Source organism: Anolis sagrei, chromosome 4 (assembly GCF_037176765.1).
Source record: "Anolis sagrei isolate rAnoSag1 chromosome 4, rAnoSag1.mat, whole genome shotgun sequence".
Classification (NCBI taxonomy): Eukaryota; Metazoa; Chordata; class Lepidosauria; order Squamata; family Dactyloidae; genus Anolis; species Anolis sagrei.
The window spans coordinates 145,063,209-145,090,555 of record NC_090024.1 but is presented as its reverse complement, the minus strand read 5'-3'; the positions used below and the strand labels follow the sequence as shown (position 1 = coordinate 145,090,555).

At 39.1% G+C, this 27,347-nt stretch overlaps 1 protein-coding gene across 2 annotated transcripts in view; it reads left to right on the top strand.

The window, feature by feature from the left end:
• Positions 1 to 27,347, top strand: part of LOC132774184 (uncharacterized oxidoreductase ZK1290.5-like) — an 89,718-nt gene that overhangs the window by 15,323 nt on the left and 47,048 nt on the right. For both annotated transcript variants that reach the window (XM_060774017.2, XM_060774018.2), the window contains exons 2-3: positions 13,227 to 13,475; positions 18,133 to 18,234. In XM_060774017.2, the coding sequence (XP_060630000.2) occupies positions 13,227 to 13,475; positions 18,133 to 18,234 (351 nt within the window). The remainder of the gene's footprint in view (positions 1 to 13,226; positions 13,476 to 18,132; positions 18,235 to 27,347) is intronic.

Below are 27,347 nucleotides of genomic sequence, written 5' to 3'. Positions count from 1 at the left end.
TCCACTAGTGTAACCTGCTTGCAGAACAATTGATTGCTTATTTTTGCCTTAATTAATTAAATACTTTGCCTTCTTAGTAAAGAACAGTTTTTTTAAAGCAGGAGGAGGGACTGGAGGCTAGCATTTCCTTCCGGTTTTCCTCTGCTTGGGAAGGGTTGTTTCTCATTTGAACATTTGATGAAGGGCCCTTCTACACTGTCATATAATTCAGAATATCAAGGCAGATAATCCACATTATCTGCTTTGAACTGGATTATCTGAGTCTACACTGTTCAAAGCAGATAATCTTGGTTTTATACAGTTGTGTGGAAGGGCCTATTAAAAATAATCCAGAAAAAATACAAGGCAGGGAAACCATTTTTAAGATGCTGGCTAGGTATGTTAGTTTCTGTGTGAATTCTGCAGCAAAACATGACATTGTTAGTCCAAGTTGGTTCAGTTGTCATCACTGACCATGTACTAAATTCATATGACTTTGTGAACTTCGTTTGGCTTCTGTAAATCAATGTAGATGTTTTATTTAGGTTTTATGTCACTATATAATTTTGTTTATTGATGTTAATATTAATGTTGTTTTCATATGTGGGATGATTCTGTATTATTTTGTTGTGTTATTTCGGATTTTGTTTTATTGTATCATTGAATGTTTGCCCTTTTGTGTGTTAGAATTCTCCCTGAGTCCCCTTGGGGAGATAGGGTGGAATATAAATGAGTTGTGGTTGTGGTTGTGGTTGTGGTTGTTGTTGTTGTTGTTGTTACTTTGGAAAGCTAAAACACCTTTTCTGAAAGGAGAGGTTTGATTGGTGAATTTCCAACAAGATGTAGATTTTTTTTATTCAATTGACTATCAGTATCAAAAGATTATTCTGAGATTTAATAGGTGTCATGGTATCAACAAAGGCAGAAGATCTGTTATGACCACAGTTGATTATAATTAGCTGTATTTATGTTTGTGCGTATGCACATGAACACAAGTATTTTAAAGATAATTTGTACATTGTGTGTTTGGAAAAGCTTTAGAGGTAACCTGTAATTTGATAGTATAGTCTTGGAAAGGAAATTCTTAATCCTGCATTCAAAGCAATACAGATTCTTTTTCTCTCACACATTTACAGAATAATCTTACAAAAAATATTATGGGCTTCATGATACTCTTTGAGATTTCTCCCGATCTGATGGTGGGAATAAAAGGGAAACTATGGAGGCGAAGGCCCCATCCAGGTATAATGACTACTAGAAGTAATTTCACTTGGCTGTAACAAAAGGAGTAGAGTGGAAATCATTTAAAACTGGTTCACACCAGCAATTCTTCGTGCACTATTAACTGTTCAGATCTAGTCACAAAACATTATTCTGAGGAGAAAAGGTTTAGTGAACCCTGGAAATTGGATTTGATTTATGCCAGAAAATCTGCCTCTTCACTGCTTGAGGTTTTCTATGGAAGAAAGCCACAGCCTTTTACCAAATGGTTTCTAAGGAAACATCTTATAGCAGAGCATCTGAAAACAATTTGGCTGTAATGAGAAATAGTCCTCACAACGGTGGGAAAGTGTTGAGGGAAAGAAAAGGCTTCAAGATTTTGGCACTTTCTCTGTGAAGGCGTTTTAAATAAGTGTGCTGCTGCTGCAACCCAGCTTATGAAATTTCTTAACATGGATTGAGCTTTCGTCACCTGCTTTTCAGAGGTCTGCATTCTGGTTTCACGTCTCCTCCTCCTTCATACAGATAGAAACTGTTGAAGAGATTGTCAGCTTCAGAGATGGGGGAAATGCATTCTAAAAAAATAATGTGCTTGATCTTTCAAAATTGACATTGTGAAAGAGTATGTCACACAGCATACTTTGAGTCTTCATTCTGTTCCTGGAGCACTTGATAGTTTAGTTGTGCTGTCTGTCACCATCACTTGGACCTTGAAGGGGAAGTCTCTTGTGCTTTGTATGGTGTCTCATGGGGTGAGCGACGGAAAAACTATTATCCTTCAATTTTTCCTACTGCAGACACCCCATCAATTTTCCCTGGCCTTCTTATAAAGGTTTTCAGGTCTTTGTCTGAGCAACCCTGCCCTGGAATGACCCTCCAGAACTACATTCATGTTGGTCAATTTCCTAGGATCTGCCTAGTGGCTAAGCCAGCTGACACCCAGAGGTGGCTTTAGAAAATAAGCTACTGGTATGCCAAACCAACAGACGTTTAGAAAGAAGATGCACATGGATGACTCCCTCAGATGTATTGTTCAGTGTCCCATTTACTGCCAGACATCCTGGTCCAGCCAGAGGTAGCAACTTTGGGGAAACTGTTGCGGCTGTGAAAGCAATGGACCAAATGTAAGGAATCCAGCATAAAATTATGCAAATCTATCTTTCATGAATGAACTGCTGTTGCAGCTTGAATGATACAGTTGTATAGTAAGGCAAAAATATGGTGTCATATCCTTTTAACAATGCAGTTTCTCAAGTCGCTCCCTACTCAAAAACAAAACAAAACGGTGTATATAGCTATTTTGAACCCATTCCTTACATTGCAATTTGATGCATGGATTGAACAGGTTGAATTTGTAAGCATGGACAGAAAACACAATCATATTACTTGAAGCTTTTTAGGATTGTTAGGTCAAGTCATCAGTACAGTAGAAAGATACTGTTAATATTTTCTTTTTTCCAATTAATCATTTTTTATTAAGGAAAGAAACAAATTTATACATACATTAAAAAAAAGATTTGTGTGGATTGGGGATGGTGGGGGTAGGGGTAGGGGAAAGCAAAGAGGGGAAGGAAGAGGCAGAGGAAAGGAAAGAGATAAAGGAGGAGAGAGAAAGAAAGGCGGAACAATGGCTTCAAACTTCAAGAAAGGAGATTCCATCTGAACACGAGGACGAACTTCCTGACTGTGAGAGCCATTCAGCAGTGGAACTCTCTGCCCTGGAGTGTGGTGGAGGCTTCTTCTTTGGAAGCTTTTAAACAGAGGCTGGATGGCCATCTGTCAGGGGTGATTTAAATGTAATATTCCTGCTTCTTGGCAGGGGGTTGGACTGGATGGCCCATGAAGTCTCTTCCAACTCTTTGATTCTATGATTCTATGAAAGGGGAGGGATAAGATAGTTAGGATTTGGGGGGGGGGTTGACCCCATTAAAGAATCTGTTGAGAGATAATTAATATTATTCTTAGGTGAAATTAGGATGTCCTTTCTAGTCGATGCTCTATAGGCTTTCATCACCTTTTGACCCCTCACTTTCTGACAACTGTCTTTTTCAAAGTTTGAAAATTACAGATAAGTTCCATTATTTGGATGAGAGATACTCTCTTTCTGAAGTGATCTTGGTACCAAAAATATAATGTAACTCCTGTTTTTAGGTCCACAACTCTGGGGGGTGGTGCTCATCTCCATTTCTAAGCCATTTCTAAGAGAGTACACTGAGATTTGTATTCCCATCTCAAAATGTTTGTGTTAAACATAGCCAGTTATTTCCCGATTTTTCCACAAATTCCTACCATTATGTAGTGAGGAGATGCCCTTTGGCTCTTGAAGACTGTCCTATCAAGCTGACAAACTTCAGGCATGGTTTTGATGACTATCTGCATGTGATGTAACTTTACTTATTGACACTTATCATTTCCAAAGGCTTTCATTATGAATTTTCTGCAAATGCTTATTCTTTATTCCATTGTTTAAATAATTTGAGTGATGGGTATGTTCCCTTTCAATTTTGCATCTGGCTTCTTACTTTCTGGTTTTAGAAAGCTTTGGGGGCTTTCTTTGATTAAAACTGGGATTTGTAGATTTTTTTTAATCTTTAGTGTTGACTTTAGTGCTCATCTTCTGTATTCAAATGCACAATCTCTTCTGGAAGGTCTTGAAAAGACTTTAGACTTTCAGAAGTTAATTCACCTTCTCTTTCACCTTCTCTTTGATATATTGTTACCAGGAAGGATACTCCCATATTCAGAAAAACTAAATCAATGCACTGACATACTGTACTCGTGTTTTCCGAAGGGGATCCTATGCTTAGAACACAAGTACAAGATCAAGATTATGTGCCATTCTGTGTGACTCACAAAGTTAACAATGTGGGCTGCACTACTATGAAAACATGATATCAAATGATTATTCCAGACTATTACTCAAGAGAATGTTGTGTGCTCCTTAATTATGTTTAACATTTAAATACCATTAGAAATCAGGCACAGGCACAATTGAAACCGGGCTCTCTTTATATGAGTTGCTGTCAGCAGGACCTCTGCACTGTTCCAAAGTAGATAAGACATGGTGAACCTTTCATAGTGGTATGTTAAACACAATTTTGTGGGAGCAATTAAATAGCCATGTTATTGAAACATGAGCTAGTCTACAGAAATTATTGTGCTAGAATCGTCTTATCAGAAAGCTAACATGTCTGGTTCTTTTCTGCAACCCCATTGTTTTGGAAGTGATAGGTTTCTTAAGCAAAACAGGGGAATTAAAAGGCATGTCAATGTTTAGTCAAAACATTTCTATGATGTCGTCTGAACATTGAGTTATTCCATGAAAATGAGGGACATGGTGTCAAATAAATTAGCATGCTCATGCCATCACAGATTTGTTTTCCATTTTACGGCCAAGTTCCTTCCAAGGCTTTCCTCAAGTACAGGCTACCAAGCTACGAACATAAGATGACATAGTTTTACTCAAGGTTAATGAGTCCCGGATAGCTAGCCATAGGCTTCCTTAGCACACATCCTGTTATTATGGAAGCAATGGAAATTCAGAGGATATAGATAAAGCTTGTAAATACTTAGGCTATGATGCTGAAAGAATCCTCTGCTTTTTTGTAAATTAGTTCTCAGGGCTGAAAATCAGAGTTATGGGATTTTCATGGTAGAGGCCAAGAAAATGGATAGATCTCTACAAAACCTAAAGATCCTTCTTGGCTTATATACTATGCTGCTATGCTGCTGGGATTATTGTATGGTCAATTAGAAGTAAAAGTCAATTCAATATGACTATTTTATTTATCTGTTCCAAATCTTTTCTAAACTTTCATTTTCCCCCATTTGAAATTGGTTTAGTTTTCATCCAGAACTATACACAGAACAGAAAGAGTAAGAAAATTCTTCAAGAAAATGAGAGAACTAAAAGCCAGATTACTGAGATGGTGGCGCATTTTCTATCGACTTGTTTGAACAACAATGGTTCAGGTCGTGATCATATTTCCTCTACAAACTAGTGCAGGTGCTAAGATCTACTGGGGAGGCCCTTCTCTTTCTGCCCCCTCCGTCACAAGCATGGTTGGAGGGGATGAGAGAGAGGGCCGTCTCGGTTATGGCTTCCTGGCTCTGGAACTCTCTCTCCAGGGAGATTAGATTAGTTCCCACACTGTCCACCTTCCGTAAAGATTTGAAAACTTGAATGTTCCAATGTGCCTTTGGATAACTACAGTTTAGTCCCTGATCAGATCTGCCCAGCCCAAATTTATGAGTTTTTTGCAGCAATTTTTCCAGCACTTTGTTCCCAGCCCTAGCCCTATAGTCTGTGTTTTTGCACAACCCCCTGCCCAACCCCCTGAGGTCTGAACATGTCCACTTTTTCTGGCCACCGATTGTTGATGTCGGTTGATGTATTTTTATGATGTTTTTATTTTTCTGATTTTAAGTGTTTTAATTTTGTTGTTTATCTGTTATATGTTTTTAATTGTGTTTACTTTGTAATTGTGCCTTTGTTGGGCTTGGTTCCCATGAATGCCACCCTAAGTCTCTATGGGGAGATAGTGGCGGAGTATAAGAATAAAGTTATTATTATTATTATTACATTTAGATGGTCTCTATTTTTATTTTTAAAGAAAAATCTGCACAGTCAACCACCATGAAATGTAGGATATGAAGGATTTGCATATTGATGTCCTCCCATTGTTCAGTCTGAGTTAAATAATTTGTATTGAGGGAAGTCTGGCATAAAAAGTCTGACACTCCCATTTCACGAAAGCTGTCACTGGATTCTGTTCAGGATTGGGTGGCCATCCTAGCCCCACTTTTTCTGGGACTACTACACATTTTGAATTAAGGTATACTTTTCCAGTCAATCTCTGCAGTTGGAATGGTTAATCTGGAAGGGAGGAGGATTTTCTGGGCAACTATACATGTCCAGATTTACAAGTTGCCTGCATGACCCTAGTGACCCATATATTTAATTCTCACCTGAAGCATTTGATTTTTCCCCCCTTAATTTTGCTCTGAATTTAGAAATGTTACTTTCCAAGGACAGGCACATTTGGTTCTCTTATAGGTCCTGCTTGCCCTGTAGATTACAACCAAAAATGGCATGGACCTTGGACCTTTAAAGCTTTCAAAAAGTAGGGCTGTTTCATTAGCTGCAGCCTGACTAAAAATGTGATTGTCCTTTAATGTGATAGTTAGAATAACTGTCCACTTATCACAAAGCAAAAGAGCAACAGGGGCGAACAAATGGTCCAAGTTCTTTTGCAGATCCTCATTGGCGAGACTTCGTGGCTGAGTATGATTGTATCTTTTGCAGATATTTCTCCGTGCTCCTTGGTGGAGAAGTTCTGTGTGTCCTAAATGTCCTTACTGGAATCTATTATGCATGGAAAGGGTCCGAACCCATTTGCAAGACCTCTGAATGAACTCCATTCATTCCGTGTGCTTGGAAATGGCTGTTTAGTCACCAACAGACACAATAGGTACAACCTAATTTCCTTGGCGCAGACACAGAGTATTAAAAGGGAAGCGTTTGTTATGACAAAAGTGTAGTAGCTCTCCTAAACTAGTTATATAATCCAGCATTCCTTTAATATCTCTATGGTGTAATTATATAAACACATTCATTTTCTCAAGTGTCTGCAGCATTTTGGTTCTGGATAATTTAACTTTTTTAATAACATTTATATAAATAGATTTGTGTACTGTAAAAATAATGCTTTTACAACTATACCATATTTGGTACAATATTTTTTGAAAGCAGTTTATTCACCTATTACTTCTTACAGAGTTTTGGAAAGGGGTTTGTTTGGGGTTTGTTTGTTTTTTTTTGCTACAGTGTAAAATAGTCAGCATTTCCATTACTTTTTGATTTTTTAAAAAATTAAATGAAAAAGGTCTGCAATGAAAATTACAGATGACATCAAGCCGGGAGGCATTGTTAATGCAGGCAAGTATCAGGAAACTATACCAAATGAATTGAACCATCTCAGGCATTGGGTATTGAATGAAATCTAGTAGAATAGAGCTATGCCTCTGAAATAATTCTGAATGAGCATCTCTTGACCAGTTCACAATGTCAGAACTATCTGTGTGATCTTCTATTTTCTACATATGGCTTTGAGGAGAAAGATGATGTGAAGTGTGTGATTGTGGCAGCTTAAAATAAGGTGAAGAGATTCACAGCACACAACCACGGCCAGACTTCTCTCCACAAGGTCACACATAATTGCAAAGATAAATGCAGAAGTGTGTTCGAACTAAAGGCCCCAACCGAACTGAGCCTGGCACGGCATACAGATGGCCTTGGAAACGGTGTGCAGCTGATTAAAGGATACAAGACGAGTGGGTGCTTCCTTAGAGCAGAGCAGGAAAAAACAGCACCATGGAAGGGCTCAGATAATAACCACCGCCCCTTACCCTGAGGGGCACACACACTTTATCTGGCAGCCCTCCTGCTCAATTGCTTTACCGGCTAAACCACTTCCTCTCCTGTTGGCATGTATGCTGTACTTCATTTGATTGTCCAGTGACTTGAGAGGATAGTATTTTAACTCCTTGCCTTGAGTTTTGGACTACAACTGGCAAGGCCGACTTAGGGACTCCAGGAGAAGGAAATGGTTCACGCTTTGACTTTACCACTGTATTTCATCTATATGATGTTTCATCCCATTATTCAAATTAGTGTTTCTTTAATATTATGTGCAGTGTTTTCTTGTATTTAAGAGTAAAGATTTTTGCATTCTATAAATTTTATTGTGTGATACGTTTTTAAGTGCACTACTTCTTGACCCTAAATGTGGTTCTTGACCCTAAATGGAGTCCCCTTAGCTCACTGAAAGTCACTTAGTGGCTGTTTTAGACAATTACACAAATCAGTTGTTCAACGTTGTGCAACATTTACAGGAAACATTGTAGAAGGTGCTTCAGCCGCACTTCGTAAAAGATGCTTCAGCTGTACTTCATAAAAAGGAAAAATAAGACTGTTCTGCAAAACTTGCAAATGCCAATTTGTTATTAGTAAATGTTTGGGTTGCTATAAGTCTTCCAGGCTGTATTGCCATGTTCCAGAGGCATTCTCTCCTGACGTTTCACCCACATTTATGGCAGGTATCCTCAGAGGTTGTGAGGTCTGTTGGAAACTGGGCAAGTGATGTTTATATATTTGTGGAAGGTCCAGGGTTGGAGAAAGAACTTTTGTCTGATTGAGGCAAGTGGGAATGTTGCAATTGACCACTTTGATTACCATTGAATGGCTTTGTAGCTTCAAAGCCTGGCTGCTTCCTGCCTGGGGGAATCCTTTGTTGGGAGATGTTAGCTGGCCCTGATTATTTCATGCCTGAACTGATTCAACCAGAGAAGTCAGCTATAGCAGAGCACCTGCTCAACCTACTTGAACACAGCATATTATTTGAGAACACAGAAATGCTGGACCACTCCAACAACCACCATGTCAGACTAAACGGAGAAGTCATTGAAATCTATGACCATGTGGACAATTTCAACAGAAAGCAGGAAATAATGAAAATAAACAAAATCTAGCTACCAGTATTAAAAACCTCTAAAATCTGGATGGTAAATAAAGAGGAACACTTAAAAAAGGGAATTCCAGTCATGAAACAATTAGGGCCAGCTAACAGCTCCCAACAAAGTATTCCCCCAGGCAGGAAGTAGTCAATCTTTGCAGCTGCAAGGCCATTCAGTGCTAATCAAGATGGCCAAGTGTAACATTCACACTTGCCTCAAGCAGGCAAAAGTTCTTTCTCCTACCCTGGACATTCCACAGATATATAAACCTTACTTGCCTAGTTTCCAATAAACCTTACAACCTCTGAGGATGCCTCCATCGATGCGGGCGAAACATCAGGAGAAAATGTGTCCCTCTGGAACACGACCATACAGCCTAGAAAACTCACAACAACCCAGTGATTCTGGCCATGAAAGCCTTCGACAATACAGTAAATGTTTGATTTTTACACGTATTTTATATACCTAAAATAAAAAATTCTCGGGTTGAAAGGAATCGTGAGTGGAAAAATTTAAGAACAAGAGCTAGAAGAGAGCTTCAAAATAACTCAGTAACTTTCAATTTCCTTTCTTGGCAAATATAGTCAAATCTCTGAGAATCTGAGTAAGAGTCTATGTTTTCAGATGTATATATTATTATTTCAGCTTTGATCTTTGGTTTGCAGAATAAAATCTTAAACATAAGATGAACTGGAAACATTCAACTGTAACTTAACCCACACTATCATCACGCATTCTCCACAATATAAGAAGTGTGGGAGTAATTACTTCCAAGGAAACAAATGGGGATGTTTAGCACAAATGCTGTACGAGAGATGACTGCATCCACCCTGCTGCCCCCCAGATATGTTGGAGTTGAGCTCCCATCGTTTCACTGAGCTTGACTTAATGTATATTCAGGGAGGTGAAGGGAGTTCTAGTCCATATTTCATTTAGAAGACAGCCGATGAAGGAATTCTGGGAAGAACATTTCCTACTGTGAGCTTGGTTTTATTGCGCTGGAGAACAGATTGCTGTCATTGCGACAGAACTTTCTCTACTATACTAAACCAAAGCATAAAAACGGAGTCAAATGTGGGTAACATTTTCATAATTTCATATTTCTTATTTATTGCCTGGTGGTGCAATGGATTAAACCCTTGTGCTGTCAGGATTGCTGACCGACAAGTCAGCGGTTTGAATCTGGGGAGAGTGGGTTGAGCTCCCTCTGTCAGCTCCAGCTCCCTATACAGGGACATGAGAGAAACCTCCTACAAGGATGGTAAAACATCAAACCTCTGGACATCCTCTGGGCAACGTCCTTGCAGATGGGCATTTTTCCCACACCAGAAGCAAGTTGCCGTTTCTCAAGTCGGTTCTCAAATGACACGGAAAAAAATTCTTTAGTGCCTTCTTAAAGGACCTTTAGAGAACAGATGAAGATGATATCAGAACTTTTCAGATGTAGCAACTCGGTGGTTAACTATGAGCAGGCTTTTAAGGAACAGAGAAATGACTAAAGGAGGAAGGGTAGCAATCTGAAGTGGCATGGCTATAACAATGCAACATTCAATTACAAAGCTTCCGGCAGGAAATATAAATTTGCAGCGGAGAAGATGTAAGTGTATTGCTAATCTTTCCTTTATCCTCTGCTGTGAACATCAAAGAAGGGACAGGGATGCAAAGTGAACACCAGCTAGGAGCTTGTGAAGTCAGGGAAAAGGAAGTAGTGATTCAGGAGGGGCTTCAGGCATTCAGGAACTCCAGGAAAGAGCAAATCAGAAATGGGGAATCCCATAGAAGGCATGCAAGAATTTACGTGGAGAATTTACAGAAGTTTGATATATTAAAAGGTAGTTGCAATTTGCAGGCACAAAATGAAAGCCTGTTGTCCTGTGTCTGATGATAAAAAAAATAATGGTCTTTAAGTTGGCGTTTAATGTGGAACTTCCAGCAGTTCCCTCTGTATGGTTTTCTTTGACTTATGGGGCTAGCAAGGCCAATACCTAGGATGAAACAATGTGTGTTTGTTCTATTAGAATAGGAGGAAAGGTAGGACAGTTACCAAGCCAGGAGGTCCAAAGCCAGCTCAGTTGGGAGGGAGACTCATTCTCTTGTCTCAGTAAAGAAATTTAATCGGAAACTAGAACTCTGTGCATCTAACTCCCCTTTTAGATAAAATCAATGTGTTGAGAACCAAGTTTATTTATTTATTTATTTCAAACATTTATATCACATCCTTCTCACCCCTGGTGGGGGAGGGGGGGAGGAACGGAACGGGACTCAGGGCAGCTCACAACAGGCAACCATTAGATGCCAAACACAACAATTATAATAACAATTACAATTAAAACAATTAGTTAAAACATCCGTTATAAAACATCCATTCAAAATGACACAAAGCCAAAGCCACAATCCGAAGTCTGTCCATTTGTTAGTCACATAAGTCATTTACATTATTATCGCTGCGTCTGCTGCTCAAATGCTTGGTCCCACAACCATGTTTTAAGTTTTTTCCTAAAGGATAGGAGGGAGGGAGCTGACCTAACTGATTTCACTAGGGAGGGATGGGGGATGGGGAACCATTGAGAAGGCCCTTTCACTTGTTCCCCACCAATCGTGCTTGCGGGGGTGGTGGGGTCGAGAGCAGGGCCTCCCTCAATGATCTTAACCTCTGAGGTGGATCACAGAGGGAGATAATTTAGTTAATGGGAATCTAGAACTCTGTGTATCTAACTAGCCTTTTAGATAGATCATGTGTTTAAAACCAAGTTTTTTTCCTAAAGGATAGGAGGGAGGGGGCTGACCTAACTGATTTCATTAGGGAGGGATGGGGGGCACCATTGAGAAGGCCCTGTTTCATGTCCCCAGCAATCGCGCTTGCTAGGGTGATGAGATCGAGAGCAGGGCCTCCCCCGACGATCTTAATCTCCATGGTGGATCATAGAGGGAAATAATTTAGTTAATGGGAAACTAGAACTCTGTGTATCTAACTCGCCCTTTAGATAAGACCAGTGTGTTGAGAACCAAGCTTCACTCTCCTATCAGTACGCATTTGCCAATGAATTGCTTAAGGTTCTTCTATTTTCTTATTTCCTCGTCACCCCTGGTGAGAAGCTCCACTATAGAGCTCCACAATTCCTTGCGTAACAAGTAGTGACACTTCCTCTTCATTTATTGCATACAGAATTTATCAGAGTACCTTGTCTATCTGCTGTTAACTGAGTAGCAACTCGCAAGTAGCTAATAGTTGAACTAGCTAATTGAAAACCAGATCTTGTATTTTTTCATACTATTGTTTATTTATTTATGGTATTTTACCCTGCTCTATCCCACCTTGAAGGGGGCTCAGAGCAGCTTCCAAATTGGCAATAATTCAATGCCATAACAAACCTATAAATAGAGTAAGTCATGCATGAATATTCATCACTTAACTGTAGTTTGAAGTCGTTCTTTTTGTGTGTGATCTAACATTACAAACAGAACTTCAATATTACCTGGGATCACCTCAATACTGAATTCAGTGCTGCTTGTGCAAATACTTGGCTATCACTCATCTATGAGTGAGGAACCAAGCAATGAGTGAACTACCTCTTTTGGCTTCATAATTCCTCCAGTTGCAGGCCAGAATGTCTTAACATGCAGTCATTACATGTTTGCCACTGTGTTGGCCAGCAACATGTGTGCTCTTCTGCATGGGGAGTAGAAGCTTATTGGAGCTACTGAAATCATGTTTACCAAATTTCCATCCTGGGTCCCACTCTGGGAGAAAGGCATCATACAAATTTAACAAATAAATAAGATAATACTTGGAATATAACTACTTGTAGCATGTTAGCATCAATGACAAAAAGGATACAACATCTTTTGAGAGATTATTGTAATGTTAATAGGGGTTTGGGAGGGGAAATGAGCAACATTGACTCATATTTTCAAAAATATTATTTCACAAGAATAATTTAAGGAGATTGTTGGCTACCTTTTCTTTTAAAGGCTTTTCACAAGTTTGAGGAGTAATTTAAAAATTAACATTTAACTTATAGCAACTAACATGTAATGATTACAGTATTACATAAGCTATTTTCAGTAACTTTTCTATAGAAGCTACTTGGATTTCCACACAAATTGAGCTAAGTTTCTTATATGGATAAATGCACACGTGTTCTCCTTCTGGGGAGATACCATCTAGTCAGTATTACATGTAAAGAAGGCATTCCTGTGTCATCAGCTAGCAACAGTTTTTTTTTTCCAATTAATAATGAAATAAATGTAACCTGATTTGCTTAAGTGTTGCAGTGCTGTACATTTTAAATAGCTTTCCTCTCAAGCGATCTCGGGAACTTCAAGAAATCTCGGGAACGGGTGCTTGGATGCTAAAAGTCCAACAGAAAATACGTTTTAAAATAGCTTTAATGAAAGTTACGACTTTATCCCTTGACAGCCATTCTTACAAGTTAGATAGAATGGCTCTTTATAAAAGACATATATAAAATCCATATGAAATAATGAAAGTTTTGCTTTTGTATTTCAAGGAACCTCACATCATGGTGGCTACTGTCATGATGCTGTGGTGTACGCACTTCAAAAATGTGGCATCCGTCATATTGACACAGCAAAGAGGTATGGCTGTGAATCACTCCTACAGAAGGCTATCCAGGAGAGTGGGGTCAAGCGGGAAGATCTCTGGATAACCACCAAACTCTGGCTTAGTGACTACGGCTATGAGAGCACTAAACAAGCCTGCTTGGAGTCTTGCAAGAGACTTGGTGTGGAATATCTAGGTATGTTTTGTCGTCATCATCATTATTTATTGATCTACAGTACAGCATCTATTGTACATTATGCTTTATAGTAAAGCACAATGTACAACAGTGTACAATCTAAAATACATGTTTGTATCTTCCGGTGGGTAAAATACATGTTTGTACAATGTAAAATACATGTTTGTATATATTATGCTATGGTATTTTCAAATTCTTTTTTCAGTAACTTGTTAACTAATCTGTTTGAATGCTTAATAAAATATCCCTGCTTACATCACCTACCCAGCTGGTATACTTGTAGCCAAATAAACCAAAACTTGTAATGAATACAGATTTTTTCCTCTCTGCATCTGTGGTTAGGACAGATGTACCAGGACTGATCTCAAACATGTTTTTTTAAATGAGTAGTCTTGTTTTCTTTTACCCCATCTGGATCAACTTTTTCCTTACAGAGAGACCCAAAAGTACAGTGTATCTGTGGTGAGAGTGCTTTGCTCACAACTCTCTTGCCACTTTTGAGGGGCAGATCTGAAGTTCTTGAGTTCAACATGTTGCTTTGTAGGCATCTTGCATTGTGAACAGAAATATAAATATTTTCTCTGAGTCAGTATGCTTCTTGCTGTTGATTATATGGGTAGCTCATTAGACAAATAGTTGTGTTAGCAAAGTTTTGTCTACCTGACTTTATTTCTTTCCGCTTTCTCTTTTGGGTCACTCTCTGTATTTTGTTTCTTTTCCTTTCATTCTGCTACTTATTGTCTTCCAGGTGCTGAATGACGAAGCAAGGAAATGTGATTTATGTTCTTGAACCACATTTTTATTTTGTAGTTATTTTCTAGCACAGCCATTTTTTGTAGGAATCTGCTCCAAATAAGTCTCATATTTAGGTCTGTGGCTTCAGACATATTTGCATCCCCAAATGCTAAATATATTTTTCTATCGGTAGAATAATTCTTTGGGCAACTGGCATAAAGCTCTGTAACACAGATTTAGGCATATGATTTCAGATCCGTCTGCTTGCTTCCTGCTAACTGGATTTATGCAGACTTCCAGTTTTTTTAGTAGTATTGAAGATACAAATGAACACTTTCCAGTTCAGAGTGTTCCAAAATGCAACAGTTTGTACTGATTCTGTCCTGTTATTATTTATGTCTTACCAACAATTCACACAATTTTCTCATGAATTGCAGTCTACATAATCTTATCCCTTATCATAATCTGGCAATTTCTCTCCTTGTGCTGTGGCAGCCTGTGGCAAATCAAAGCCATGCCAAAGTAAAGTGCTTCATGGTCTTCTGTCTCATGCAGTGTAAGAAGAAAGAAAATAGAGTTATTGTCAAGATTCATTTAGAGCAGTCGCTGTGTTAAAGCACTACCTTGTGCTTGTGTATTCTCAACTCATAAGGCCTAAATACCCTAAAGGCACCAGATCCTTGGTTAGTATTTGCATGGGAGACCGTGGGCTGTATTTTAGAGGAAGGGACAGGCAAAGCCACCTAAGAAAACGCTGTGAAATTCATGGAGGTTCCATATTGGCTTGAAAATATACCCACATGTGAAATTAATTGATATCTGTTAATTCAAGTGCCTTTTTGGGTAGGTCATGCACAGCTCAGAGAAACAATTCCATTATTGCTCCAGTGGGAGCAATCCACTTTGTGAGAAACTGGAGGAAGGTCCTCTCAGCTGTGGCATTCCTGTTGTGGAGTGTAATAATAATAATAATAATAATAATAATAATAATAATAATATCATTTTATTTTTATACCCCGCCTCCATCTCCCTGAAGGGACTTGTGGTGGCTTACATGGGGCCAAGCCCAATCAACAGAGTCAAAAACGTAGCACATTAGAATGCATAATATCATTTTAAAACAACGTAAACAACATTATAATAAAATACAAAACAAGCATCAAAACCAACAACAATCAGATAATTCATGTCTCAATATGAGTGGGTAGACTGGTGCATAACAATTCAAAGGATATGGCTAATGAGTAAAATGTTCACTTGGTTCTTGCATTGGTCTCAATCTGATGTCAAGTTAAAACTTGGCTTCTTATAAAAACACTTTATAGGGCTGTCTTTTATGCAGCCATGCTGGTGTTTAAGTTTCAGATCACAATTGGAGATGATGCAAGCTTTCAAAATTGAGGATGTGCAGAAAAGGTAACTGAAGTCAGGACCTAAATTTGAAAACTGGACTTGTGCAACACTTCACTTCAAGCTTTCTGGTCAGGCTTCTCTCCCCTGAGCAACAATTCAAAATAAAGAAGGCTGTACTTTTGGGAGGTGGAATTATGTAGCAAGCAGTGATGAATATGAGAAGGCAACAAGAAAGTCCCCTCTGTTCTCTTAACCAGAATAAAGAACATGAACATGGGTGAAAGAGTTTCCTCCATGGCGTCACTCAGATGACTCCTTTGGCTCCTAAAGTCGGATCTGAGTGAGCATCTGCAATGACCACGCTGGCTCTAAGATTCTATTTGTTGTAAAAGTTCTGGCAGAACATATTCTCCACCTGTTCTGATTTGGTTGGGACATTCTGGATTGCGCCCTGTGGCTTCCACTGCTAAGTGGACATTTGAACCTTGGTCTCCAGAGCCATGGCCCAATGCTGAAACCATTACACCATTCTTTCTCTTTTAAATGATAATCATGCCCAAATTCTTGCCTTCACATGATGGATTGCCCACATTGAGCTTTTGTGAGGCTGGAAATTGTGCTGATTTCCCATCTCTGTGGTAGAGCTTCTCTTAAGAACAGTGCGTGATCCTCTTCACGCTTTCTGTCCAATTCATAATAAATTACAGAACAATGGGAAACTGGAAATGAGTATTTATCTCTGGGATTGGGGTTTCAAAAATATATCCCAATCTTTCCATTTCTTTGAAAAAGTAATATAATTTTCATGGTTTCCGTGTAAGATTTATTCTCTGGCAATGAGCAGCTGTATTAAATCAATGCAAAATTGCAAAAATATAAGGTTTGGCTTTAGATGCTGCATTCTTTGGTATTTGGGTTCTTCACCACAAATAATTTTTTCCCTGAGTCTGCCTTTTGGTTTGCTGAATGCATAATCTATTTTGTTCTTTTCCATGTATATTTTGACTTGCTTTCTGGTCCTTGTTAGCAGCTTCCCTTTTATTGTGTTGGGAATTTCAGTGGAATCACAAATATTAGTTCCGCTTACAAACATTCTGATGAGTGCTAACAGTGTAAAGTTAGCTATGCATTTTGAATAAAGATGAGCCTTTTCTTTTAAGCTTTGACAACTCCTGGGAAACAAACAGCCACTGAAAATAGATGAACCATCCAAAGAGTTGAAGCAACAGAGCTGACTTGACTGGGAAAAACTGTATACATTAAGCTGTTGGGTTTTTGCTTCACTTTTTCTTTCATTCCAGTGTGTGGTTTTGATTGACCGCTGTGTCATTTCAGCTTGTCAGTATTGAACAGGAGAGGCACATCCAAACAATGTTGGCTTCATTCTTAGATGTTTGGTGCATATCTGCAGTCCTAAGCAGAAAGTTACAACACATCTAACAGAAGAAAGTAGCTTTTTCTTTTACAGTTGGCCTTCCATGTTTGCAGGTTTGACTTTTGCCAAATTGATTAAAACGTTCTGTAGGAATCTAGGGATCTCATGGTCCTCCAGTTCAGTTTTGTGGTCAGTTTCCAGCAGAAATTGACCGTAGAATCGTGGTTACACTTAGATAATCTGTTCCTTAGCATTTTCTCTATTTGCTTCTATTCATATGTATTTTGAGCACAAGTTGACCAGTGTAGCATTATACGGCCATTTTTGTCTCTCAGATTATATGCCGTATGGAATGAATCAGATCATTGGGTGGGAGAACGATTAAGAGGTCTCGTCCATCCCTGTGAGTACCTTGTTGCGGTGGCATTGCTCCAGCGCCCAGCTGTTCTATGCATCATGTGGCTTGCAAAGCAATATTGAGTTGGGCAACCTGTCACTCAACGCAGATTTCACTTTGTCACTTTGTCATGCAGCAGCGTTTTGAGTTAAGAGCTAGTGCAAGAGGGAGCGCTAGTGCCAGAGTACAAGGCTTTAAGGCTTCAAAGGAGCAGCCTCCATGCCTTGTGCTCTTGTCCACTTTGGGATATTGCTGTCTGCTTTGCTCTTGTTCGCTTTGAGAAACATTGGGTTAGTTGATTTTGTGGTTTTTATTCCTGGTATGTTTGGTTTCATGAAGAGAGAGAGGGAGAACGAGCAAGAGAGGGAGGGAGGCTGAAATGAGTACAGTATGAAGAAAATTATGCTTCTGCCTCTTCACTTTGTTCTTCCTTGTCACAACTTTGTGCTTCCACCATTTTAAAGATGATCTTTCATTTTTTATTGTTGGATGATAGTTTGCACATATACATTGTTATTTATAAGGTACATTTTCTTGCTTTAAAATGTGCAACAAAATGGGGAAGGGTTGGGGTGGTGGTGGAGGAACAGATTAATAGCATTTCAAAGGTAAATTCACTTTGAGATAAGAGCTATTTGAGTTAAGAGCTGATTCACAGAACGAATTAAACTCTTAACTCACAGTATCACTGTATAACAATTCATTTGTTTTTTCATAGAAATGGTTGAGTTGTGCTTTAAGCATCTTTGTGATGGTTAATGAATTAAAAATTAAAACTGGATGACCTTTTTTTCCAGATCTTTATTTGGTGCATTGGCCTGATGCCCATTTCCCTGGGAAAAGCAGCAGAGACATCAGAGCAGAGACCTGGCGAGCCATGGAGGAGCTCTATGAGACAGGTAGGGACAACATTGTAGCAACTGGGATATTTCATTCTTCTATAAATTCACTATTTACGAATGTGCAGCTAGGAGCATGTGAGTGTGACAAGATGAGAACTATTGGCCTCACACCTTTATTGTGGCATCTAGTTGAGCTAGGTGGTCCTTTGATGTGATCTAGCATGGCTTTATGCACGCTCTTACAGGATGTTACTGCTGGTGCATTTTGCCACATAAGGGAGAGAGGAAGGGCAACTTCAAGATAATATTTTGTATAGTTGACATTTTTAAGGTCCTTGAACCACCACCTCCTTTTTACAGGGTGGGGTGGGGGATCTTCCAGCAATAGTTCACCAAAATCCACCCATTTTGGCTTCTTCTTTTATTTTCCTTTTTCTTATTTGTGAGCATTTGTATTGTTTCTGTTCCAGAAACAGAAATATAAATTTCAGTTCCAAATTCTGGAATCTAAAGGCCAAAGTATTCCAGAATTCATAGTTGTCCACCTGGATAGCTGAGATAGTTATAACTTTGCTTTTTAATTGTTTGGTGGTACACAATGGTACACAAATTTTGTTTCATGCATAAAGTGGCTCAAAGCATTGTGTATAAGATTACCCTCAAGCTATGTGTATAAGGAGTATATGCAACGTAAATGAATTTTGTGTTTTGAGTTGTGTCCCGTCTCCAGGATATCTCATTATGTTCATATATACAAATACAGGTAAACCCAAAACAGTTCTGATCCAAAGTGTTTCGGATTAGGGATCTTCAGGCTATACTTTGTTTGCATTGGACATATGCTTAGAGACACACGAGTTTGTTTGTTTTTCGAAAGATATTACGGCTGAGTGTGAAATTGTTGTATTTCAGAACATCAACTTTTCAGCTCTGATAATAGTAGGTTTGTGGGTCGAATTGCAAATTCTCTGAGCTTTATTGATCGGTTTCAAAATAGATCCAAATTGGGACCAAAGATGGTTTGTGGTGATGATGGGGATTTTATCTGAGTAGCACTTCTGTATTCGCGGTTTACAACACAGGCCTCACTTAATTGGTGCAACAAGGAACTGAAACCAAGCCGTATTTTCTTAATTGACTTTCAAAGCATCTCTTAATTAAATTTCAAAGCATTTCTTAGGAAACAAATTCCGCTCCTCAAATCCTTGTCATTATTTTCTTCTATTTCCTTCTTCATGCATGTCCACGTAGGTTCACTGTTCATCTGTACCTATCCTGAGTAAAACATCATGAGTTAATTTGAAGTTAAGGACCGCCTTGATTTATCACTGCCATCCACAGCTTTCCACTGATTATGGTGCCATCTCCTCTTGGACGCTGAGCACTATTTTCCCTAATGGCTACATTATTCAGATTAGTGGCACATAAATCTTGTTCCAATTAATATAATCCCTCTCTCTGTCTCAAGCATTCCCCTATCTGGTCCCATCAGCTCATTCTCCATTCTACAAATCATTACTTTTCTTTTTTGAGCACAGCAGAATTTGGAACCTCTGGCCATGTGTTTCTGAAGTGATAGGAAAATGGTAATAAATTTGGAGGTTAAAATGCAGTGGCCCATGAGGGGGGAAATGATTAAATAATTTGCTTGCATGGTTAACCACTAAACTTTCAGTTGACATTCAGATAAAGCTTAATCATGCTAGTTGACTTATAGTGCTAGCCTGGAGTTACAGAGAGAGTCTTTACATTAGCATTGCTCCTTTCGCTCGTTCCCCTCTTACTTTCCTAGCAACTTGCCTAATTTTGGGTCTAATGTTTCACTCCTACATATGCCAGCAAGACATAAAATCCATTGAGTAGGACTTGTTTCCAAGAATTCTGGTATAATATATCACTCAGTGAGAGTGTGGGCCCACAAGTTCTTGCTTCCAATTTCTTCTTATCCACAAACTTATTTAGGTAAACAACTGTGCTTTCAGTCTAGTCTTCTGCTATGAAGAGATAACAATCCTGACTCTTTTTCACACAGCTGAGAGGGCTATGGACTTCTGACATTTGAAATGCATTTTATACATGATAAGTTTTACTTGCTTGCTCTTAAATTTGAAATTCAGTTCTTGTGGGTTTTTTCGGGCTATATGGCCATGTTCTAGAGGCATTTCTCCTGAGGAGAAATGCCTCTAGAACATGGCCATATAGCCTGAAAAAACCCACAAGAACTGAGTGATTCCGGCCATGAAAGCCTTCGACAATAAATTTGAAATTGTCTGCCACATGTAGTATCATTAAAACTATCTGACTCCAAAAGTAATGCTTCAAAAAAAAAAAACAAAAAAAAAAGAAAGAAAAAAAGAGTGATGCAAAAGTGATATTCCAAAAAGTATCTTTTTGGTTTCAAAGTTCATTTTCTTAGCAGAGGTTTTGAGAAAATCAGATATACTCGTAGTAAAAACTCTCCCTTGTCTTTTCTCATCCTCTTAATTTCTGTTGTTTCCTCTCTAGGTGTCTTTTTTCATAAATCCCAGACACATTTTAATTTATTTTATTTCATTTATTTTATTTTATTTCAGAAACATTCACTGCTACACACACACACACACACACACACACTTTATAACACCAGACTTCTGGGTGTGCAGTGGAAACAAGCTCAACGTCATGCTTGGGGACTGATCTTCTAAAAGTATTTTAGCCACTGGATAGAATATGGTTAATTATAACTACCGAGACTGTAATTTTAAAATACTACCCTACCATTCAAGGATGCCATAACTCAGTTTGGAGGATGCCATAGGTTGCACACAGAAGTCCCTACATTCAGATCCTGGTATTTCCAGCTGAGGCAGGAGAAACGTTGGAGTACAGGTCAGTCTAGATCAGGAGTAGACAACAATCTAGGTAGAGAGACCTTGGACCTCTGTCACACCCCATTAAATTGACTCCATATACCCCCAGTGGACTCTAGGTCAGTCTTTGATCATTATCTATGTTTAAGCTATGGACTACAACTCTAGAGATTATGGGTGCAAAGTGGTGTCAATCTGCTATAATTCTGCAGTGTGGATGATCCCTTAAGTCCTATACCCTTTCAGCTATGGAAACCCTTCATATGATATTTTTTCCCTGTGTAATCTTGATGCTATCCCTAATTTGTTGAATCAAAATATGTATTCTGGATCCACTGGTTGCCAATCTTCTTCCGGGCTAAATACAAAGTTCTGGTTCTTACCTTTAAAGCCCTAAATGGCTCGGGTCCAGACTATCTGACGAACCCACTATAGACCAACTCCAACACTGCTGCCATCAGAGGAGGCTCTGCTCTCGGTCCTAACCCTTCCGATGCATGGCTAGTGGGAATGAGAGAAAGGGCCTTCTCTGTGTCCATCCCCCACCTCTGGATCTCCCTTCCTAAGGAGTTAAAGATGCCCTCTCCTTCCCCACCTGTTGTATGTCAGCCTGTTCAGCTTGTGATAGTGTCTGATGTTCATGATGGGAATGGGGATGATGTTCCTGATGGTGGGCCTGGGTCTGTAGACAACGAGGTTGAGGGTTTGCCTGGGCCTGAGTTAGTTCCAACGAGAGACCTGAGCTGTCTCAGGAAGATTCATAAGATCACATTCTGGGAAAGGCTCTTCACGGTCTTTCTCAGAGCAACTGCCTGAAGATGATTTGTCAAGTGCAGAAATTAATGAGAGTCAAGTTAATGAGAGTGTAGATAGAAGACAGAAAGCTCAGGTGCAAAGAAGATCAGTTCATTTACAAGAAAAGAGAGATAAAAACCTTTATCTGGTGGAAAAGTCAAGATAAATGCTTTCCTTTCGGTTTTGTGATCTGGAAAAGCCTTATATTGATTCATGGGAAAGAGCTGCCTCAGTTGGGTCAATGTTGGAGTTTTATGACGGGTCTTGCTTTCAAATGTACTTAGTTTCATGTACCAAGTTTTTGCCAAGCTCCTGATTTGTGTATAGGATTTTTTATGCTGCCCTGTTTCATGGATTTTTATACCTATGGATCTTGTTTTGCCTTGAAGCTCATGGACTTATCTATTGTGGTACCCTATGTTCTGCAGAACACTATTCTAGAGCAGGGTTTCTTAAGTTTTTTCTACTCATGACCTCCTTTTGTCCAAGATAATAAATCGTCTGATAAGAAATCAGAATTTGCAAGGCTTGCTAAATAGGCTAATTTTCTTTTTTTTTATGAGTACAGCTGAAGCATTTTTGTAGAGTCCACTGTAAACACTACCTGTTGTTGCTAAGACATTTGAGTAAATGCGTGGCATTCAGAAACCTTTCACTCTTGACAAATGTTTCATGACCCCAACATTGAGCTAAGGGGATCCCATTTGGGGTTGGGACCCACACTTTAAGAAACAGTGGTCTAGAAAACCAACAGGGCAGTTCTCATTTTAATGATTTTGTTCACCTTTCTCTTGCCATAATTGTGCACAACTATAAAAAGGGTGCTAAGTTAGCACGATGGGCCATTATCCCATTATGGTGCATGAGCAGGATTCCGATAATTGGATACTTTCATTTCCTGAAGCAAGCTTTCTATTCTTTGTGCTAGATAGGCTTTGTGGGCTTCAGGACACTATCTGGTCCCATGCTTTTCCTTCTGGCTAGCAGCGTGTCACCTTTTTCGGTAGACACCAGTTTTATTTGCATCAACCTCTTCCTTTCTCTTTATCCAGAAACCCCCATAGGAAAGGTTTCACTTAACCTTCTGCAACCTGATACATTTCACCAAAATTGCACTAAAACAGCCATTCTTTTAAAAACATTCCAGTGTGCCTTACTACAGAGTTGTTCAAGAAACTAGATTTGGTTATCAGAAAAGTGTTCCGAGGAGTGTTTTAAGGTTGCTCAAAAAAGCAAAAAAACAAAAACAAAAAAAAAAACTTGTTTCAAAGTGGTTCAAAGGCAATGGAAATTTTCACAAATGAACAAAATGGAAAAAAAAACAACAGCTTAATGACCATAAAAGCTAATGTGAATGTTTTGTAAAGAAGTGAATTGCTTGTAGAAATATCGCACAAGTCCATCTCTTTATACATGCAGTTTTCTCCTCTTGGGGAATCAAGGGCAGATGATATTAGATAGCTTCTAATATTTTGGTACTATGTTTGTAATTTAAGAAACACATTATATCTTGTGAGCGCAACAGTGGAATGCAGCGAGATACTTGGAAATTTGCTCCCCCCCCCCCCAAATGGTTCTGTTATTGACTTTATGCATGAAGTCCTGGACTGCTTTGACTTCTACTTACCTGCCTCCTTCTGTTGGGAAGTGTGGTTGGATCTTATGAGTGTGGCTAGAATTGTCATACGTTGTGGAACCATAGCCAGAGTTACAAGTCCTATTGGAGATTATTGCTTTCAGTAGGCTATTGCCAAAAGGAGGATGCCAAAAGGAGGTATCATCCAAAATTGATGCTTTGATGTGTCCTGCAGATGTGAATGCTTGGGTCAATTTATTTTAAATATTTCAGAAATATAAGCAGCTTTGGCAACTCACCGAAGATGTAAATTCCAATAAACAGCCTTTGTTTTCCTTTTTTTAATCTTTGAAGGTTTATGAATTTTTCTTCTGTTGATGACTTTAGCTTGTTTTTTCTTTTCTTTACTTGGCCCGTTTGGAGTTTGTTTGATGCATAATTCTCATTTTATTCAGTCAGTCATGTATCTTACAGTTCGATGAAGGATGGGAGCTGTCCAGTTTCCTCACTATCTTTGCGCTAGTTGTTTGATGTTTTCAGAGTAGGGGTTCTCTTGTGCTATATTCTCTGTTGGAGGTTATCAGAAGTGAATAATGGAAAGAGCAGGAAAAGACAGAGGTATCACAGGGGTTCATTTCTACACAAATGGTCTGGCTCTCTGATGTATCCGTTTTCTCCTTTTCCTGTACTTGTACTAGAGAAGGTTAACATGATAGACATCTTAAAATATTTGAAAGAATGTCATAGTGAAAATGAACCAGGCTGCTTTTCTGCTGCTCTAGAGACTAGGGCATGAAGCATTGAATCCAAACTAGATGAAAAGAGATTCCACCTAAACAAATTGGAAAAACATCCTGACAGTAAGAGCTATTTGACGGTGGAATGCACTGCCTTGGAGTGTGATGGAGTCTCCTTCTTTGGAGATTTTAAATGGGGGTTGGATTGCTATCTGTTGGGAATGCTTTGAATATGTATTCCTTCATAGCAGGGAGTTGGACTGGGTGGTCTTTGTGTCCTCTTCCAACTCTACAATTCTTTGACTATGCAGTTTGCATATGAGCTTGCCAAACAACTTGTCCTGGTTACCTTAAGAGCATGCTCCACCAGGGTGGTAGCTTCTTCAACAGCTCTTCTTCATGGCATACTTCTGTCTGACCTTTGTAAAGCTGCTACATGGACACAGTTGTCCATGTTTATCAAAAACTTTAGACTGCACTGTAGAGCCAACTCAGAGACCTAATTTGGAAGTTCTTTGCTTCCTGCAGTTCTTTAGTGACTTGACCCTCTGAACCTTTGGTAAGCTTCACAGTCACCCATCTCTGTGAGGCATAGAGACCACGGAGAAGGAGGAGAAGGAGTTGCGTACTTGCAACTGATTCTTCAAGTGGTCATCAGTGTCCTCATATAACCCACTCTACCTTGCCTTTTTCAGGTCCCTGTATATTTCATGGCAGACTTCAAAACTGGAGGACAATAGCTTGCCAGGATGTGATATGTGCAATAGGTGAAAAGGAGCAGGGTTTCCACCATACAATATTTAATAATCTTTGAATAGCTTGATTATGAGACTTCCCTAATTCCTTGGAACATTGATGTATGGCTCTCTTGATCCTGAACTGTTTTGACCAGGGACGATTTTGCTTGCATGGCTTCTAACATGGAATCCTGAATATTGTTCAAGAATTTTTTTCATGTCAGGAGCAACTTGAGAAACTGCAAGCTGCTTCTGGTGTGAGAGAATTGGCCGCCAGCAAGGATATTGTCCAGGGAACGTCCAGATGTTTCACCATCCTATGGGAGGCATGAGAAACTGGAGCTGACAGATGGGAGCTCACCCTGCTCCCTGGATTCGAACTAACAACCTTTCAGTCAGCAGTCCTGTGGGCACAAAGGTTTAATCCATTTTTGCCACTGGGGGCTCAAGGATGCGAGCAGGACAATCCTATGTGTTTTTATGGCTTAGTAAGGATTCAGACTCTTGTCTCCAAAGTCATAGTCCAATGCCCCAGCTTAAAGTAGTATGATCTCAGTTCACCTTCCTCAGGCTGCCATGGGTTATTACCTCATCTCTAAAAACAGCAGCAATCAGATATTGTCAGGTTTGCCTGCCTCATAAATCTTACCTGTCCAGTGCGCCTATCTTTTCCTGCTTATCCTCCCCCCCCCCCTTTCCTAAGATAAGGATTCACCCTCCCTTCACGTCAAGGGTGTCACGCTGTCAGAGAAGGCTAAAGAGTGGAGGAGATGGGGATACTCTGGACTGCTTAAGTCTTCAAGACTAATAGTGATACAGTATTGATCTGAATATTGGACGAGCCTGGTTGATTTAGAGGCCAACAAAATGCTTCTTTACCTATGGTTAAATAGCTCTATTGCCATAGAGAAGATGTTTGAATTGAGCCTATATTATCAATTGCACTGTATTTTCTGAAACAACAGTCATACATGCAGGTCAGATCATCTTTCTGTGGTTCAGGGTGGTTTTTGAGGGATTTCCGTTGCACCACACCCTTACTGATCAGATAAAGGATGTTGGTGTCTCTTTAACAAAACAACATTGAGCAGGATGTACTGATCATTTTAATTAGAATGATTTACAAAAAATCAGGATATTTATAAGGCATGCACACAAGGTCATTGGAAGAACATTGGAAAGATATGAATGTATTTAAACTATACTTATACCATTTCTCAATGTGAGTTTCCTAAGATCTAGATTTCACACATACCAAACACAAAAAGTGTGTGAGAGAGGCCACACTTTTTCATCTGAGTCGGACATATTGCCTGCATCAATCATTTCACCTGAGTTTTTTTTTCCTGCCACTTGTGAATTTTCTCTTACATCCCACAACGGAATCCGAAAAAGATTTTAATATGCTTCCACTGTTACTGTCTCAGATTTGAGTATTCTTTGTTCTTCTTTCAGCTCATTTATTGCCACAGAGTTTTGTGTGACCTTGGGACAGACATTCAGTCCTTTACTTAATTTGTGAAATCTAAGCAGATGCAATTAACAGGGTATTCAGAACACAGAGCTTTATTATTACACTGAGGATGCATTGACTGCAACTCTGTCTGGGCTAGCTGCTGTTTCTAAATATTCTTAAAAACTCAGCCCAACGTTGTCTTGGAGAGGGCACACAAAAGGAAGCAAGAAAAAAAAACATGTCTAGCTACCAATCTACTCGGTGTGTCAATTAACACAGGAGACAGCTGCCTCAGAGATAAAACATTCTAAGTGTTATATATTCTTAGCAGTTCAATCCCATGTTCTGTCCATATGATAGCAATACCAAATTTAGTACTCGGGATGTTATCCGATTTGAGTGGAAACAATCCTTGACCATTGACCATACTGCCTTCTGGTTACCTGAATTCAGTCAGTATCTGGGGAGAAAATGTAAGGTATGGTTTAGCAAATGAAATTCTGTTCCAGCACCAACCATGATTCCATAAATTCAGTGCATCTAATAGGATACATCAATAGCTTTATTTGCAAAAGATGTAAGTGACATCATATGTGAATTGTGTTGGGAAGGAAAAGTTGTATCTAGGAAGTGATTCCCATTCAATTGTATTGTTGAAGGCTTTCAGGGCTGGTATCCTCTGAAAATGGCAGCCACAAATGCAGGTAAAATGTCAGGAAGAAATGCTGCTAGAACATCCATACAACCTGGAATCCACACAGCACCCCACTACTTCCATTGTCTTTCTTGACAGTTTCTTTTAATCTCTCCTGCCTTAGTTAGACTGGAGAAGTTTAGTGATGACTGGGGAAAGTTGACCAAGCTCCCTGTGGGTAGAAAGTGGATACTTATTAAATTTTGCAGAAGCCGGTACAAATGGCAAATTAATTGGTTTATTTCTCCTTTTCATTGTATGGGAAAGGACAGAATGTTATGGATAATACAATTATCAATATAATATGACTCAAAAGTTCTAAAAAG